The sequence below is a fragment of the Acanthisitta chloris genome, unplaced genomic scaffold, assembly GCF_000695815.1.
Source record: "Acanthisitta chloris isolate BGI_N310 unplaced genomic scaffold, ASM69581v1 scaffold41599, whole genome shotgun sequence".
Classification (NCBI taxonomy): domain Eukaryota; kingdom Metazoa; phylum Chordata; class Aves; order Passeriformes; family Acanthisittidae; genus Acanthisitta; species Acanthisitta chloris.
In genome coordinates this window covers 45,537-61,253 of record NW_008693915.1, presented here as the reverse complement: position 1 = coordinate 61,253, position 15,717 = coordinate 45,537, and the positions used below count along the sequence as shown (strand labels likewise).

General features: G+C 46.5%; 1 protein-coding gene across 1 annotated transcript in view; it reads left to right on the top strand.

Annotated features, from left to right (window-relative positions):
- The window catches only part of ERI3 (ERI1 exoribonuclease family member 3), an 84,702-nt gene that overhangs the window by 37,193 nt on the left and 31,792 nt on the right, over positions 1 to 15,717 (top strand). Inside the window, exon 5 of the mRNA XM_009083207.1 lies at positions 5,223 to 5,295. Within this exon, the coding sequence (XP_009081455.1) occupies positions 5,223 to 5,295 (73 nt within the window). The remainder of the gene's footprint in view (positions 1 to 5,222; positions 5,296 to 15,717) is intronic.

The window sequence follows — 15,717 nt, the reverse complement described above, 5'->3', positions numbered from 1 at the left end:
TCAGAGGCCTCCTGGCCTGGCACCATGGTTTTGGCAACCTAAGGCTGCCTCTTTGGGAGGGTGTGGGTTTTCCTAAACTGCTTTAGATTCCTAGTTTGGCCCCAGCTCACGTGAGACTACATGCAGACAAATGCAGCTTTGCCTCTTAGGGTGCTGTTTCTCTGCTAAAACCTATCAGGTGTCTTAGTACAGGATGTTATTCCCTTGCTAACTTTCTCTGTTGTTCTTGGGAAAGAACATCCAAGCTTTCCTCTTGGCCTGGCAGACATCTCACCCTACAGCAAAACAGAGCAACACCTCTGGGCTGCATGGTCCAGAGCGCCTCCTTAACCAGCCTTGCTTTGAACTTGGGTGCCAGCTGAGGTCCTTTGACAGCTACTCTCTTTGGCTGTTACCTTGTTGGTTTTGTGTGCTGCAGCATCCAAGCAGCTTCCTTCTTCAGTGAAGAATTTCGCGGGTAGGAGCCTGCCTGCCCTCTCCTTTGTAGCCCAGTGCACTGGAGTTGTCCAGGACACAATTAAAATGTTCTGCATCTCTTACAACGTAAGGTCTCCAGGGCATGGATTTTTTTTGGTAAGTTGAGATCAGGTCTATAAACCCCAAGATTTAATGTCTCTTTATCTCCCCATGGAGGGACTTGTTCTTTTTACTACCTCTATATCAATACACCCAGTGTGTAGCAAGTGGCCCAATTTCTTTGTCTCCTGACATCCTGAACCCAGAAGCAGATGGACGTTAGCCAGCTCTGATTAGTTGGGAGAATCAAGCATTAATTTTTTATACACCAGGACCACCTGAGTGACGGAAATCAATTATGGCTGCCCCTCCCCCTTCCATATTAATGTGGTGGCTCCGAGCAGAGATGGAGGGACCTGTTGAAATGAGAAACCCCTATTTCTTAGTTTGACCCCCTGGATAATTAGGGTTAAATTGATATGCTATCGCACTGGTGACACATTTTATCTGCCTCTGTTTGTACAAGAGGATACAATAGTGGAGGAAGGACCAATTTGTGCCCTGCTCTAGCTAACCAGACCGAGATAAAAGGTGTCACTAGTACGATAACGTTCTTGCCTCATGCTCCTTTATTGTTGCTCAATTTGCTTTTTTTTTTTTTTAATCCTGTTCTTTTTCTTTCAATACCCTTGGTCATATTTTAACTCCATGCCATCGCATAATGACGCCCTGCTAAATGTGTGTGGAGATAGGCAACTCTGGCTGACAGCCTTCCCTGATAACCGAATTCCAGCCCATCCATCACTAGGCTGCTCTCCTTAACTTAAGGAAAGTGATAACTAAAGCAAGGCCGTTTATCACCACCGAGCTGTGTTCTTCTTGCTGCCTTGGAGAGTGCTGGCTTCAACGGGAGAAATGCAGCCATGTCACCTCACCTCCTGTTTGCATCCTGTTCATCTCCAGGCCCGGTTTACCCGGCAGGGTGGAGGAGCAGGGCTGAGTGGAAATGGGAGCCTGGGGTGATGAAAGCTCTCTGAAGATGGTGGAGTTGCCACTGCTAACCACAGTCTAAGAAGGACTTGGACTTGCCTGACTGGTGGAGGAGAGCATGCCACCTGATGTCACTTGCTTTTCTGCCCAAAGGGGATCTGCATTTTGGGAGCAGGTGGAGGTCATGCACGTTTATCTCTGCTACTAGGAGAATGGAGCTGCATCAGAGGCTGGAAAATCCCACAGCCATTTTCAAGTTTCTTTCTATTAAATGCAGTCATACCTGAAGCCATGATGTTTGGCTCACGGTGGTTTTGAAAGCTTGCTTCCTTCCCAAGGAGTGGGTGCTTCAGTGTTTGGGGAGGCAGTGAGACCTTGTTCAAAAACTGGAAGGATCATGGAATGATGAATGCAGTGAAATGTATCATCATTTCTCTTCTCCCTTACCTGAGGGAGAGTCGAATCCTGAGCTCTCTGATCAAGTAAAGCTGCTCCCAGTGAGCAAGGCTGACTCTGGCAAGAGCAAGAAGTCTTACTGAGCATAAGAGGCTGTTTCTCAAATAAACTGCTCAAGTGAATGGTGCCCCTGATAAATGGACATGCTTCCTTACAGATCATGGCAATTTTGCTCCCCAGGACAGCCACAGATGTGCCTTATTCACTCCAGTCTGGAGAAGATAATGGAGAAACTCCTGCCTAGTCACTAGGCTGAAGTGTCGGGGGTACCACTGCAAGTGACAAGCTTGGGGCTGGGGAAAAGACACTGGAGAAGTGTTTTCCTTCCCACAGCTACCTGGGAACCTGATTTCTGTGTGGTGAAAGCCCCTGGTTCCCTGTGCTGTGAGTGCTGCATATCCAGACTACACTGGACCTGTATAGCAATTCTTTGCTAATCCTTGCTAAGTGGCTGTGTCCCCCCTGGCCTGGAGCCGCCAGGCCTGCATCTTCCAGCTCTGACAGTAGACTGATGCTTTGGTCCATGCTGCCAACAGCCCACCCAGGTTAGAGCGTGAGCGTAGGTCTCCCAGTGCTTGCAAAGCTTGGTGAAGCCCCTCTGGTGCTGATGTGAAATGAGGGGAGCACAAGCATGGTGGGGGAGGGGGAATGTCCTGAGGTCACACGGCTTCACAGGCAGTTTCTAGGGTTGTTACTTGTTTGCAAAAATGTGTCATTTATTTAGTTGACATATTTATTTGGAGCATTTATTTTCTCCAATTAAAGACCCACTGTCCAGTGCCCAGGGCATACTGCCATCCGTCTCAGGGTGGAAATGGAACCAGACTGTCCAGTTTGCTGGGCCTTTCGGTCCCACAGGGATGGCAATGCTTTAGATGTCATTCATTGCACTGGGTGGTTAGCTGTCAATTCCTGTGGCTAACAAGAACAATGCTGCACTCACTTCTGGGCCCTACCCAGATATTGCTGCATGGATAATTATTCCTCTAACTGGAGCTAGACTGAGACCTGTATTAATCAAAGCCTCTTGGGTTGGGAGGAGAAACTCAGTTCTTATTAACATACGTTTTGCTAACTTCTGTCATCATCCTTTCTAGCAAAATGTGAGCAGTCTAAGAGAGGTTGAACTAATCATGTGTCTGCATTTAGACCAGTTGTTTGGTTTAGATGGTTCCTTTTTATGTGATCTTTTTTGATAGGGCACCAGTAGGAAGCAGCTTTCCTGGAGAAGGAGCATTCTTAGTATGCTGGTTGAGGCTGGTGGAGTCTGTTCATGAACATATGTGTAATGGCTGTAAAATGCATGGACCAGGCTGCTATTTATGTGATGGCTGTGCAATTGTGAGGAGTGGCTCCAGGTGGTTTATTTCAACATGATGGTGCTAGGGTCTGATGAGCCGTGCCCAGAGATGAGACCATGCTGTCAAGTTATGTTGCTTACCCTGCAAATCGCCACAGCCCTGCTGCTTACAAGCTCATTCTTTTGATAGGCTTCCTGCTTCCAAGGAGCTTCCTCTGGACCTTCTTATTCAAATGTGTTTGTACAGCTTTAATTATTGGTCCTAAATAATGACACGTGCATCTTCTCAGGACCAGGTTTTGGCACAGGGAGTCTATTCCTGTCTTAGCCTAAGCAGGACAAAGGTGGTACACAGGTGGATTCCAGTGTGTGCTGACTTGGTTTGCCACATATTCCTGTGAGACTCCTGTGGATGTTTGCCAGCTTCCTTCCTTTTCTTCCCATAGAAATGGAGGTGTCACCAAGACCAGATCACTCTGGTACTGCACTACCCTGAGTCTCACATTATCTGTAAGTGCATTATCTGTGTTGCTCCTTCACCTCCTTTGGGAAACTGCTTGTAGGTCTGGAGAGATACTGCCCTGCCCAAAGGGTTTGGAGCTGGGCCGAGCACTCAGGTACTGCATGGGGTGTTGATGGTGCGCCCCAGCTCAGGGTGGTGTATCTACCTTTTATCCACTTCTGACCAGAGCTTATTTCCTGAATTTCAGTCTTGCGTCTGAAGTCTAGTCCGGACTATTCCTCTCCCCAGACTTTCCTCTGTGGAGAGTGGGGGAAGACATTGCCCTGGACATGGTGGGTCTGCGTTGGGATGTTTGAGCAGCTGATGCTGGCACTCAGAGCTCTTTCCTTCTCCCCTACAGCCTCCCTCTACAGCCCCCACGTGCCTGAGGAAGTTGGGAGATTCCCCACCCCCTCTGTTTGCAAAAGCTGCTTTCTGGGGTTGTGACTTTTAACATGCACAGACAGCTCTAATTTAGTCATTTATTTAGTTGACATATTTATTTGGGATGTTCCTTTGCTTCAGTTAAAGATTCTGTGACCAGTGCCCCAGGCGTGCTCAGCAGTACGTGAATGAACAAGATCCATCAATTACTCTTGATCAGATCAAACTGGCCGGGGAAAACTCACATAACTCATGTCCCTGCGCAGGCTTGGCTGGAGCTACACAGTTTGCCTTCCGCGACTGAGGGGCACATTGTAGCTCCCCTACAAACACACGGGCATTGGCACAGAGTGGGAGAAACAGCATTCCAGGGCTCCTGCTGTCCCTTCAGGCAATCTGCCTCCTTACCAGTGCTGTTTGTTTTGAGCCCTATTCCATCAGCTCACTGTAGGAAGGGAGAGGGTAAATACGGGTACTCACAGCTCTGGCTGCTGTACTCAAACCTGTAGTGAGACAGTGTACTGCACCTTCATCTTTAGAGTTGTGGTTCTCTTCTTCCAAGCATCTGCATGGAAAAAAAGCCTCTACTTTCTTAGCCCTAAATGTTGGTCCTACAGCATTGCTACTCAAAAAATGAATGTTTTGGTGCCTCCTTCCTTCGCTCATGTCTCATTTGGTGTTTTAACCATACAGGCCAAATGGAGAAACACCAGGGCATGACAGGTAGATTGGCAGTCCTTCTGTCTTCCTTATAAGCTGCTGCCTGAGCAGAATGGGTTTGCAGAGATTCGTGATGGGTTCACTTGGCTAAGGACAGCCTGGATGCTTCAATCGTGTTTGTGTCTTAGCCACTGTGGAGAAGAGCTGAGTACTGCACTTGCACACAGCTGCTGTTCAAAATGTGTAGTCTGAAAGGTGTCGGCAGCCTGGATGTGGCTGGATGTACGTAAGTCTTAAGCCAAGCTGTGCTCTCATGAGATTTTTTTGCCAAGAGCTATGGTACTTCTGATGTGCAGCATGTTACAGCAGACTTGAGGGTCTCTTCCATCTCTGAACGAAATGCACTTAAGAAAACAGAGTTTGTGCTGTCAGGATACTGATTGAATCAAACTTGCTCTCTCTTCTCTCTTACAGGTTACCAGGACAATGCCAGTACTTAGGGCTGCCGGTTGCTGATTACTTCAAACAGTGGATTAATCTGAAAAAGGTACTTCTGTGCAAACTGCTATGGTCCCTGTCTCCCTCTCTCCCTCCTCCTATTGTCCTTCACTTTTCCTCTTTAAGGAGGTGTCTAATAACTACTGCTGTTTTGCATTGAAATGAGTTATTTTCTCAGAAGCTGGGCTGAGCGAGTCCTCCAGCTCCCTATTGTATCTCCTCTAATAGAGTCTTACTGTACTTGATGGGATGTGTTCTGCAGCTGGGGAGAATGCCATTGTGGCAGGCACAGCGCTATGTCTCTGCATAATAGTAGGACAGTGTGAGGCCCCTTTTTCAGTGAAGGTTGTGTTGGTAGCAGTGTTGCTGACTATGTTTTGTTTTGCAGCCTTATAAGGCTCCTAGGAGCATGGTTCCCTTCAGATCAAATTCTGGTTGAGAAATGTGAAAATACTCCAGTATAAAAATCAGCATTTCCCTGTGTGGGAAGGGGAGATGTCTCAGCAGCATGTCCACCTAAGACAGCAGTGATCACTTTGCTAAGCAAAATGCTTTGGACTCAGTCCTGTCTGGTGCCTTGTCTTGCTCCATGCCTTCACTGCGTGGTTAAGGGGCAGCCTGCTGTGCATCCACGCGGTCTCCGGGCACAGCTGCTCCATCTGCACAGAGAAAGTGTGGTAATGCCGTAAGTCACAAACCAAAGTGGGAAGAAAAGAACAAGTGTGCTTACAAGTAGTAGCAGGGTGAGGGAGGAGGCTGTGGTCTCGTGCACAAGAGAAACTGGGGTGGCTCTTCTGGTTAAACCTTTGGATGAGTAAGATTCCCTTCCCCCATCCAATTTAGTGCTTTATTTGGGTTTCTGCACCTTTTAGTGGTAATTAGGGGTCTCAGTAAGTGGAATTTGCTTATAAACAGCTCATTGTACTTGCGGGCTTTTCTTTTGTTCTTTTATTTATTTATTGTTTTAAATGGAAGCATGAGTGACAGGCTGAGCGGCTGCAGAAGGACAATTTGCATGATCTGTTCCGTCAAATAGGGTAGAACATGAACTTAACAAGGGATGCTGGCAGCACATTCCTGGCTGAACTTGTCAAAGGGTCTTGTATTTCCCTGCTGTCAGAGCAAATCTTTTGGCTGATTGCTGGTCCTTGGTAAATGAAATCTGAAAGCACATTGGGGCATTCTGCAGTTCAGTGACCATTAATGATCGCCATTTGAAGTTCACTAAACTTCCGGTGAATGGATAGCAGCTAGATAACCAGCAGGTTGATGGCTACAGAATAATAATACTTTAAAAAAAATAAATCCCTATGTACTGTGATGTTTGCTAAGACATAGGTTAGTCCAGCCATGCTCCTCCTCTGGGCTTCAGGATGAATGACTTATTGCTCTTTCCCATAGTTCAAGGCTCCTGGATTTAGTGTGCTAGGAGCTGGGATTCATTGTGGAATGGATGTCCAGGCAAGTGGCTGTTCTTCAAGATGGGCGTTCGTGTATTGCACATGAGCAAATACTGTGGTACTAAGCTGAGAGCTGCTGAGCATCCATGAAGTCCCAAGCACAGAGCTACAGGCAGGAGGAGGGAAGCTGTTGCAGTGAAGTGCTCCCCTGCCCAGTTCTCTGAAGGGGTCACATGCTGAGCCTATAGGATGGGGGCGCGTGGGTGGGGTTGTCCTCCTCTGCAGATGTGTTACTTTGAAAGTAAAGCTCCAACCTCCTGCAGATCATGTGGGGAGGGGGTGTGAGAGGAATGTTCATCTTCCTCCAACCCCTCAAATCCCTTAAAAAAATTAAGTTTTTCTGCCATTTTAATATCTGACACCCTCTGACACAGTGTGGTTCCAGGGACCCTGCATCCCTCTGGGAAATGACCCACCTTGCAGAGGAGAGCAGGGACCTCTCCTGTCCCATGGTTGAGTTTCCTCTCCTGGGACTTGCTCTTATCCAGGGGCAAAGATCTTTCCATGTCACTCACTGCTCCCAGGTGTGTGTGGGGCATCTGCCTATGTGTTTTCACAAGAGAGGGTTTCCAGCCTGGATAATTAATTCTGTCCAAGCAGATGGACTCAATGGGGCCTCAGTTTCTGTTGAATGAGCTCCCATAAGACAGTTCTGACTTAGAAATACCTCCTAAGCTGAGTCTGCCTCTGACCTGATCCATGAAGTGAAGATGTTGGGAGATGGGCAGCAGGGTGGAGTGTGAAACTGATGATTTCTAGGTCATGGATAATGGAGTGACTTAAGTGTTTCAGATATCAAGAAAACAGGCACGTGTGACAGAGAGCAGCTTCCTGTAGCATGGCCTCACCTACATCTGCTGTCCTTCCTTTGGGGTCTGCTTGTGAGCGGTGATAACAAGAGGACCTTCCTGAGTTAAGGGGGTCCTGCTGCAACTACCAGGCAATGCAAGAGTGGGATTACATACAGACATGTTTGTGTACCTATGTGTAGTGCAGTAGCAACAAGATACGTTCCAGATTCCCTCTACCCATGCACACATGACTTCAGGTCCTCTTTGTCTCTGTTTTGTATCATTTTAAGAAACAGTCCTTGTCTGTACTCTTTACCAGAGCGTGGGTTGCTCCAGAGCTCAGCAGTCCTTCCCACAGTGGTGAGACAGTCTTTCTCTGGGTTCATTCGCCAATAAACTCCTTCCCTTGTCACTACTGTGCTGCAGAAGCAGTTGAGGCGAGAATCCTGTGCCTCCAGGCAGCTTTCACTATTTCCAAGACTTGCCCTTCAGGCAAGCTGAAGACAGGAATTGCCCCTGCTAGCTGCCACGCTTGTTTTGCCTCAGGCAAACTTCCTTGGATTGATCTGGCCGTGCAGATGGTGGTGAGCTCCACACCTGACTGCTGCAATGGTGGTCACAGTGTCTTGAGATCCATGAAAAAACCTTCTGTAGAGGACAGAGGGGAAAAAAGCTGCCTGTGCACTTGACCGTGTTTGCTGAAGTTTTACCTTGCCATGTGCCCCCCCAGCCTGCTAATGCATCCCTTCTGTCAAGCCTGATTGGTGTTTGCTGACATTTTTAATGTCACTGAGCGATCTTGTATCTCTAGTGAACTGTCAGTGTAGAGCTGACTCGGGGCAGAGAGTTTATCATGTTCTTCACTTCGATTAGCTCAGCCTTGTGGGAGGGCAGCAGAAAGCAGAGGAGGCTTTCTTTGCATGCTGCAACATTTCAGATATCCCCCTAAACCATCTCAATAGAGAGCCACCATCCCATATGCCAGTTCTCCTTAGGTACCTGTCATGTCGAGCTGCAGAGGCCCTGTGGGTTAGGACTGAGGTGCAGAACCTGAGTTACATCACTAGTACTGAATGCTCAGGGTGGAAATAACAGAGAATGCTTCATGTCAGGAGAGAGAGGCACCAATGGAGTAATATGTGCAGAAAACAGGAGGCTGTGGGTCAAGATTTATGCAGAAAGGAAAACCGCTGCAGCTAACAAGCTACAACCAAGCTGCTGCCCCAAGAGTATCCTCAGGTAGCCTGGATAAATTCATTAGTGCTTATTCTAACACAAGGATCAGCTCTCATTTGTGCTCCCTCTGCTCTGTCGTGAGCCTCTGTGGTTCGTTGTTCCAGGTCCTGCTTGAGTTAGCAGTGTGGTTGGTCTCGTCATGAATCCTCACCCTTGGGGCTGGAGCCAGTGCTGTGTTAGGCTGAGGACATGGTGCCTGCAATTGCAGGGTGACCAGGAGCCTGAGAATGGGAAACCCAGCAGTCAGCAGCAGTGTCGGCACCACCAGGCTGGGAGCAGATCACGGAGGGAGGAGGTGGAAGAAGAGGGGTGGAGCTAGATTTTATTACAATGAGTTTGTGCAAGAAAAACATTAGACAGATGATGAGGGTGTTAAAATGGCCAGACCAAAAGTCTAACCGAGATTGTCTCTATGCCAAAGCCCAGTAGCTGATGCTTGCAGGTATCACGGGGAGAACATGGCTTGAGTCAGCTTTCTCTGATTCCCAGCAATTGTGTCCTCAAGGACTCAGAGCTGGCAGCTGTCCCTGTACCACTGTGTCTAGCACCCACTGTTTTTACCACGTCTGTCAACCAGAAACTTGTACGTCCCTTTCTGCATCTGCTCATGCATTCAGATTCTACAGCAACCTGCAGCAATGACTTGCTATGTAATTATGCATCAATTATACTCTGTTTATTCATATGTCATGTGAAGATGCAGGTCCTTTTGTTTCTTTTAAACCTATTGTCAGATCATTTTCTTAGGCCTAGGTCTTGCATTGTGTGAAAGAAGAAGTAAATGTTGCTAGTTCTTCTCCATGGTGTTATTCTTGATTTGAGAGCTCTGCCATGTTCTTGCTTAGTTGTCTTTTGCAGTGCAGCAAAACTTGTTGGAGGGCTGGCACAAAGGCACTTTTGGACTCTGTGACTCTAGAACTGGTTTGTGGAAGTTATTTTTAGCACTGTGTACACTATCCTGATCTTCCATTTCTTCTCTGGATGTTACACAGTTAAAATATAGGAGGAGTGTTTTGGGTATCCACTAAGGATTTGCTTTGTTCCTTGTTTTTAAAATGCTATTTTATTTATTTTTTAAAAAAAAAATTGCAGTCTTCATGCCCATCATGCTGCTGGTTAGTCCTCAGGAGAGCTGTCCTGGCATGTTTGGCCATCTTTGATTTCTGTTCACAGGGTGCAGCATGTCTTTACATACAGGAATAGTAATTGCTTTAGAAGTGACAAAAAAACTGGTACTGGTTTGATATCCTCCTGAAATCCAGGAGAGTTTTCATGAAATGCAAGAGTTGAACGATGTGTGTGAAGGCATGCAACTTTCCTTTGCTGGGCATGATGAAACAGAGTTGACAGAGCCTTGGGGAGCACAACGTGACCATGCAGGGGTGCCATGGCTGTGCACAGAGCTGGCCTTTTCCAGGGCCAGCCTTTATTGATCTGTAGATATTCCTGGTTGGAAGCAAACTGTTAATACACATGCACAAATGTTTTAAGGTCACCTACTTGCATTGTGAAATCTGACAGAGGAAGCATGTAATAGGATGTTTTGTTAATATTTGGCTACTAGAAATAAACACGTCTTAAACAAACAAAGATCTGCTAACAGCTTTCTGTCTCTCCTCTGAATTAACAATTCCTTCTGCCTTTGGGGTGGGAGGAGAAGCTCTGAGTGCTTCTCAGGCACTTGGTGCTGAAGTGTCTTGAGTGCTTTGGATGAAGATTGTTGAAATGGGTGCAACTGAGGAATGGTTTATGTTGTGTGCCTGGAATTGCTTTTGTGAGGTGTAACTTCTTGAGGGCTTACAGTGATTGTTACTAGTTGCCTGTTTATTGAGTTATTGCCTGCAGGGAATATAAAATGCCTAGTAAGGTGAGAAATGCCAGAGGGAGAGTCCTCAGGTAGAGTGCTTCGTGGCCAAAGCATCGAGCACATGTATGGATGTTGCCTGTTAAATGTGAAGAACTGGTCTTACACTCATGGTGCCCAGTGCTTTGCTGATTTGCAGCATGGGTGCATGTTCTGGGACTCTGTCACACCTTCCTTCAGTGGGACCTCAGCTTGCCTGGCTCCTCGCCCCTTCTGCAGACTTCTTGACTTTGAAAGGTGTCTCTCAGAAGGCAGGAATGGGAGAGATTGTGAAAAGAAACACAAGGTGAAGCATGACTTTAGGGTTAAGGGGAGTAAGAATATCTCTTTCATGGAGATAAGGAAAGAAAAGTGTCTGTGCGACGGCATTGGTTTGTAGTTGGAAGGAAATAGAAGGAATTGCTTATAACAGCAAAATGACTGTGTTTAATAAATACTTTGCTCTGTATTTACAGAGAGGCAGAGGTTGCTGTATTGCTGAGCAAGAGGTTTTCTGTTACAACACAATTTTCTGATAAAGTTAAGTGGTGGCTTTTGGTTGGCATTTTGGATAGCTGGTTTGCAGGAGTTCTAAAAAGCTGGCTGAGACACCCTGGACTATTAATAAGTCTTTGAACATGGGGGAAGTTCTGGAGGACTGGAAGAAAGCTAATGTTGTACCAGTAATTTAGAAGGGCAAATGGGATGACCGATGAAGTAATTATAGCCCTATCATCTTGACATTAATTCTGGGAAAAGTAATGAAAAGCCAGATATCATAGTTGATTAATAAAGAATGAAAAGAGGGTAATATAATGCCAATCAATGTGGATTTATGGAAACTAGATCTTTTTCAAACTAACTTGGTATTTTTTTTATGAGAATACATGTTTGGTTGATAAAGGTAACCATGTCAATGTAATATACTTCTGAAAGGCATTTGACTTGGTACCTTATGACATTTTGATTAAGAAACAAGAGTGATACAAAATCAACATGGCACACATTACATTGATTAAGAAAGAGCAAACTGACAGCTCCTAGCATTTAATTGTAAATGGATAATCATCATGGAGTGCATGTCTTCCTAGTAGGGTCCCACAGGGATCTGTTTCTCAGACCTCTTGTATTTAACACTTTTATCAATGCCCTGAAAGAAAACATAAAAATCATTTTCGATAACATGTGCAGATACTGCATCCAGGAGGCAGCTGCTGTTGGATTTATAAACAGGCGATGGTGAGTAGGAGCAGAGGGGCTGGATCATTTCTTTCTCTGAGAATGGTTTGGCTAGTATGGTTGCTGGGTCCCACCTCTGCATCAGAAAGAATTCTGGAAACTTGAAGACAGGATGAGAACTGCAAGACCCATGGGAACACTCACCATGAAATAAAGACCTTGGTAGCCATTTAGGGTACCAGAGAGAAGGGTAAGGAAAACTTGGCTGTGGTCCCTAAATACCTAAAGGGAAAGCCAGGACATGGCAAGAGGTTCCTTCACTCTGGCAGACAAAAGCACAAGCAGTTCCAGTTCCCGGAAGGAAAAACAAGCTAATTCAGGTGCAGATGTTTACAGTGTGGGGTAATTAACCATTGGAACAACTTACCGAGGGCTGTGGTGGATTCTCCAGCTCAGGAGGGAAGGTTTTTTTTCCTAAAAACATCAGCTCTGGAACAGGAATTTGGGGCAGTCTCGTGGCCTGTGCAGGTCAGGCCAGCCGATCACCGCGGTTTCTTCTACTGTGATGATCTTTGACTGTCCGTCTTGACATAGCTCTGGCCACTCTGTTCCCTTGCGGTGAGAGCACTCCTGAGGGCTCCTGAATTGGGGGAGCACAGATGGCATGAACACCACGAGGCTGGGGGTGGAGGGGACAGCATCCCAAGGAACACGGCACCTCTGGAACAGGCAGAGGAGCCATCCTGCTCCGTGTCTGGAGCACGGCAGCCGTCCACGACTTCTCCTTTAAATCTGTTGAGCAGCTGTCTGAACTCTGAAATTTCTTTCACTCTCTCCCTCGCCTTGTTAACATGTGTTGCCTTTGGGGTAATCAGGGAAAAAATATTATGTCCTTTTACAATTACCGGGTTTTGGAATATTAAAATGTCTCTCTGCATCGGCAGTGTTATTTTGATTGGTATTCTAACCTTTGACTAGCCCATAAAGCGAGCCGCTCTTCAAGCCAATATTGCAGGACTGAAATTTAATTCCGAAATGATTCCAGATAATAGGGAGACAGATAATATATGCATGAAGGATATTATGTTTGGACTAAATGCAGCAGGGCCAGGGCTTGGGAGTTGAATAATAGCCCAGAGTGAGTTATAATCTGTGGGACAGAAATACCTTACTGTCAGGGCCAGGAGAGGAACTCTTAAATCAAAGGAAGGGAGATGAGGAGGGAGTCGAGGATAGTCATCTCAAAGGGAAAGGGCATCCAGGAGAGGCCTTAAAGGAGCAGCCCTCTCTGTCCTTTTGCAGAGGAACCTGTCCTTCCGTTCTTGTTTAACAAGTAGTGCTGAGTAAAAACACATTTTCAAGGAAAATTATTAAGCAGGAGAGTCTGGAAGTTCTTGGCAATCTTTTCTCTTTTCTCCTCCTGGACTCATTAGAAGAGAGTACGGGATGGGTTGATGCCTTGGTTTCTCTAGAACTTATAACCAGATTGACCAAGGGGTTGTTGATGTGGGTTTGCAATATATGCTAAGGTAGAGTGCTCACATAATGTGGAGTAACCATCAGGATTGGGTTTTACATCCACTTTCACATAAAACAAAGGAAGTAGAGGCATGGTGTTCAGACTGCATGGACAGTAGTTGTTGTTCAGGGTTCTTTCTGCTCTTGACCTTCTCAGCCCGGGACTCACTGCCAGGCAAGGCTGTCTGCCTCCCTCAGAGCTGCTGCCCAGGCTGGTGACTGGAGACACAGAGTAGGAGTATTTTATGTGATAGCTGAGGTACAAATTCAGTGTCTTTTAAATACCGGAGGCTTTAAGAAACAACACCTCCCTCTGGGCTCTCTGTTCCAGGGAAGGAAGCTTGGGGTTTTGGCTATTTACTCCTCTGCAAGTGGCACTTTGTGCTTTGTGAGCAGCTTTCAACCCTGATGGAGCAGTTGGCAGGGTACTTTCTGCTCTGCAGTAGCTTAGTCCTCTAACCTGCTGGACAGGGCGTTGGAGTTTTCTGTAGCTAGACTTCGCAGAGCATTGTGGATGACCATGCTGCCAGCTGTCCTGGGAGGAGGGGAACTGAGCAAGCGGAGATGGAGAATGATCTCTGCTGCTGGGGTGACACAAACCCATGTCAATATAACAGGCTTTGGCTCAGTGGCACGAGCCTATAGTTTCAAAGTAATGATCCCAGCCTCGCATTTCATTTCCTTTTCTTGCAGTCTCAGGAGCTGGTCTTGATACAGCTGAGAGGGGCTCTAGATGCAGCCTGGTTTTGGTTGACTTGAGTGACAACATACATGCTCATCCCAGGGGGGCAGAAATGAGCAGTGTCCATTTTCACCTAAATCAAATGATATTGTGTGTTTCCCTCTCCTTTGGTTTTTGTTGATTTTATTTTTTTTATTACATCCTAAAACCAGAGGAGCAATTTTCTGTGGAGCATGTCTGTATGAATTGTTCAGAGGAGACAGGAAAGATGTGATCCGCAGAGGGTTAATGTAAGGTTTTGGTTCACCAGAAAGTAGCCAAGTTTCCTGGCTTGCCAAATAGCAGATTAGTTTGGTAATTCGTTTGCACAGAAAATCCACACCTGTGTGAAAGAGCAGTCTTCTTGCTGCCATACTCATGCCAAACAGAAGGCTGTGGGATGGGCACATGGAGCCCATTCCTTGCTCACTGGCATTTGGGCTCTGCTGTGTGAACAAAGACAGCCTCTGACAAGGTCCTGTTACATGGAAGTCATTTAGAGCTACTCCAGGGCAAGGGGGAAGCATGAATATTTTGGTCCTATTAACAGCAAGCTCTTCCTGGAACTGCCTTCCATCCTTCTGTCCTGCATGTGTTCATCTCATGGCATCTCACACACAGGTTAACTTCTTTACCATCAGGGGTTCTCCTGCTTGCTCTTTTGCTAATACATACTAAAATGTGCTAGGTGCATGTTAAAATCTCACCGCTTTTCCTAGCAGGGTGTTTTGCAGCCTGGTTTTAGTCTTTGAAACAAACTGGTTTTGCATACTGCATTTGGGAAGGACCTGACACAGGTGGAAAAACCCAAGAAGAGAACAGAAGAAGGGTCAGAGAGCTGGAAGACGTGACTTCCAGAGGAAGATCAAGGGATCTGGGATATTTGGCCTAGAGAAGACTAAGCAGAAATCATTTTGAGAAATGAAAGTGCTCAGAGGAAAGGAAAAATTTATTCTGGCTGATTGTGGTGGACAGCTCTTGGTCATGTCCTTACCTGTTGCAAGATCAGTAAACAGTCTCCATGGATGACAGCAGGGATATGAGACCTTTAACTTTTGGGAGTTCAGAATAATCTGATGGGGGTGGTTTGGGTGGAGCTGGTCCTGCCTTGAAGCAGACAGTGTGGGTCATCGCTTCTCCCCTCCTGCGCACCCTATGTGCAATGACACTTCCTTTACCCTTACACTTGGACACGGGCTGTTTGCTTTCCTTGGGACACATCACTGAAACTCAGAGTACATGAGCAGGAAAAGAATGGGTGGTTGCCTTGGGTGCCATATACAGTCTCCTCTCCTGAGGCTGTTTGCCCAGATACCAGATGTTTATACTGGGAAAATCCCAAGGCAGACTTTATAGTTTGGCAGTGCCTTTGGGCTCCAGCAAGAACCAGGGCCTCCTGGTGCCACATGTGATACAGAGGGGTCTTGGATAAGGCTGAAAAGCTTTGATTCAAGAGAAACTGAGGAGCACAATTATCCTCTTTAGCCCCATGCAGCCTGCAGCAACTGGACAAAGCAGAGAGTAGAATTTTTGTTGCCTTTGAGCTTTTTTAACCAGTGCAAAAGCTTTGCCTTCTAGATGAAATTCTAAGCAGTGGTTTGCTGAGTGCACTGCAAGAATCACTTTACCAAAAGCATCCTTGTCTATGCAAGTGGTTGGAGGCAGTTTGGCAGTTGTGGTTCTTCCTCATGCACATCCATGTTGCTGCAGGCAAAAGGCAAAG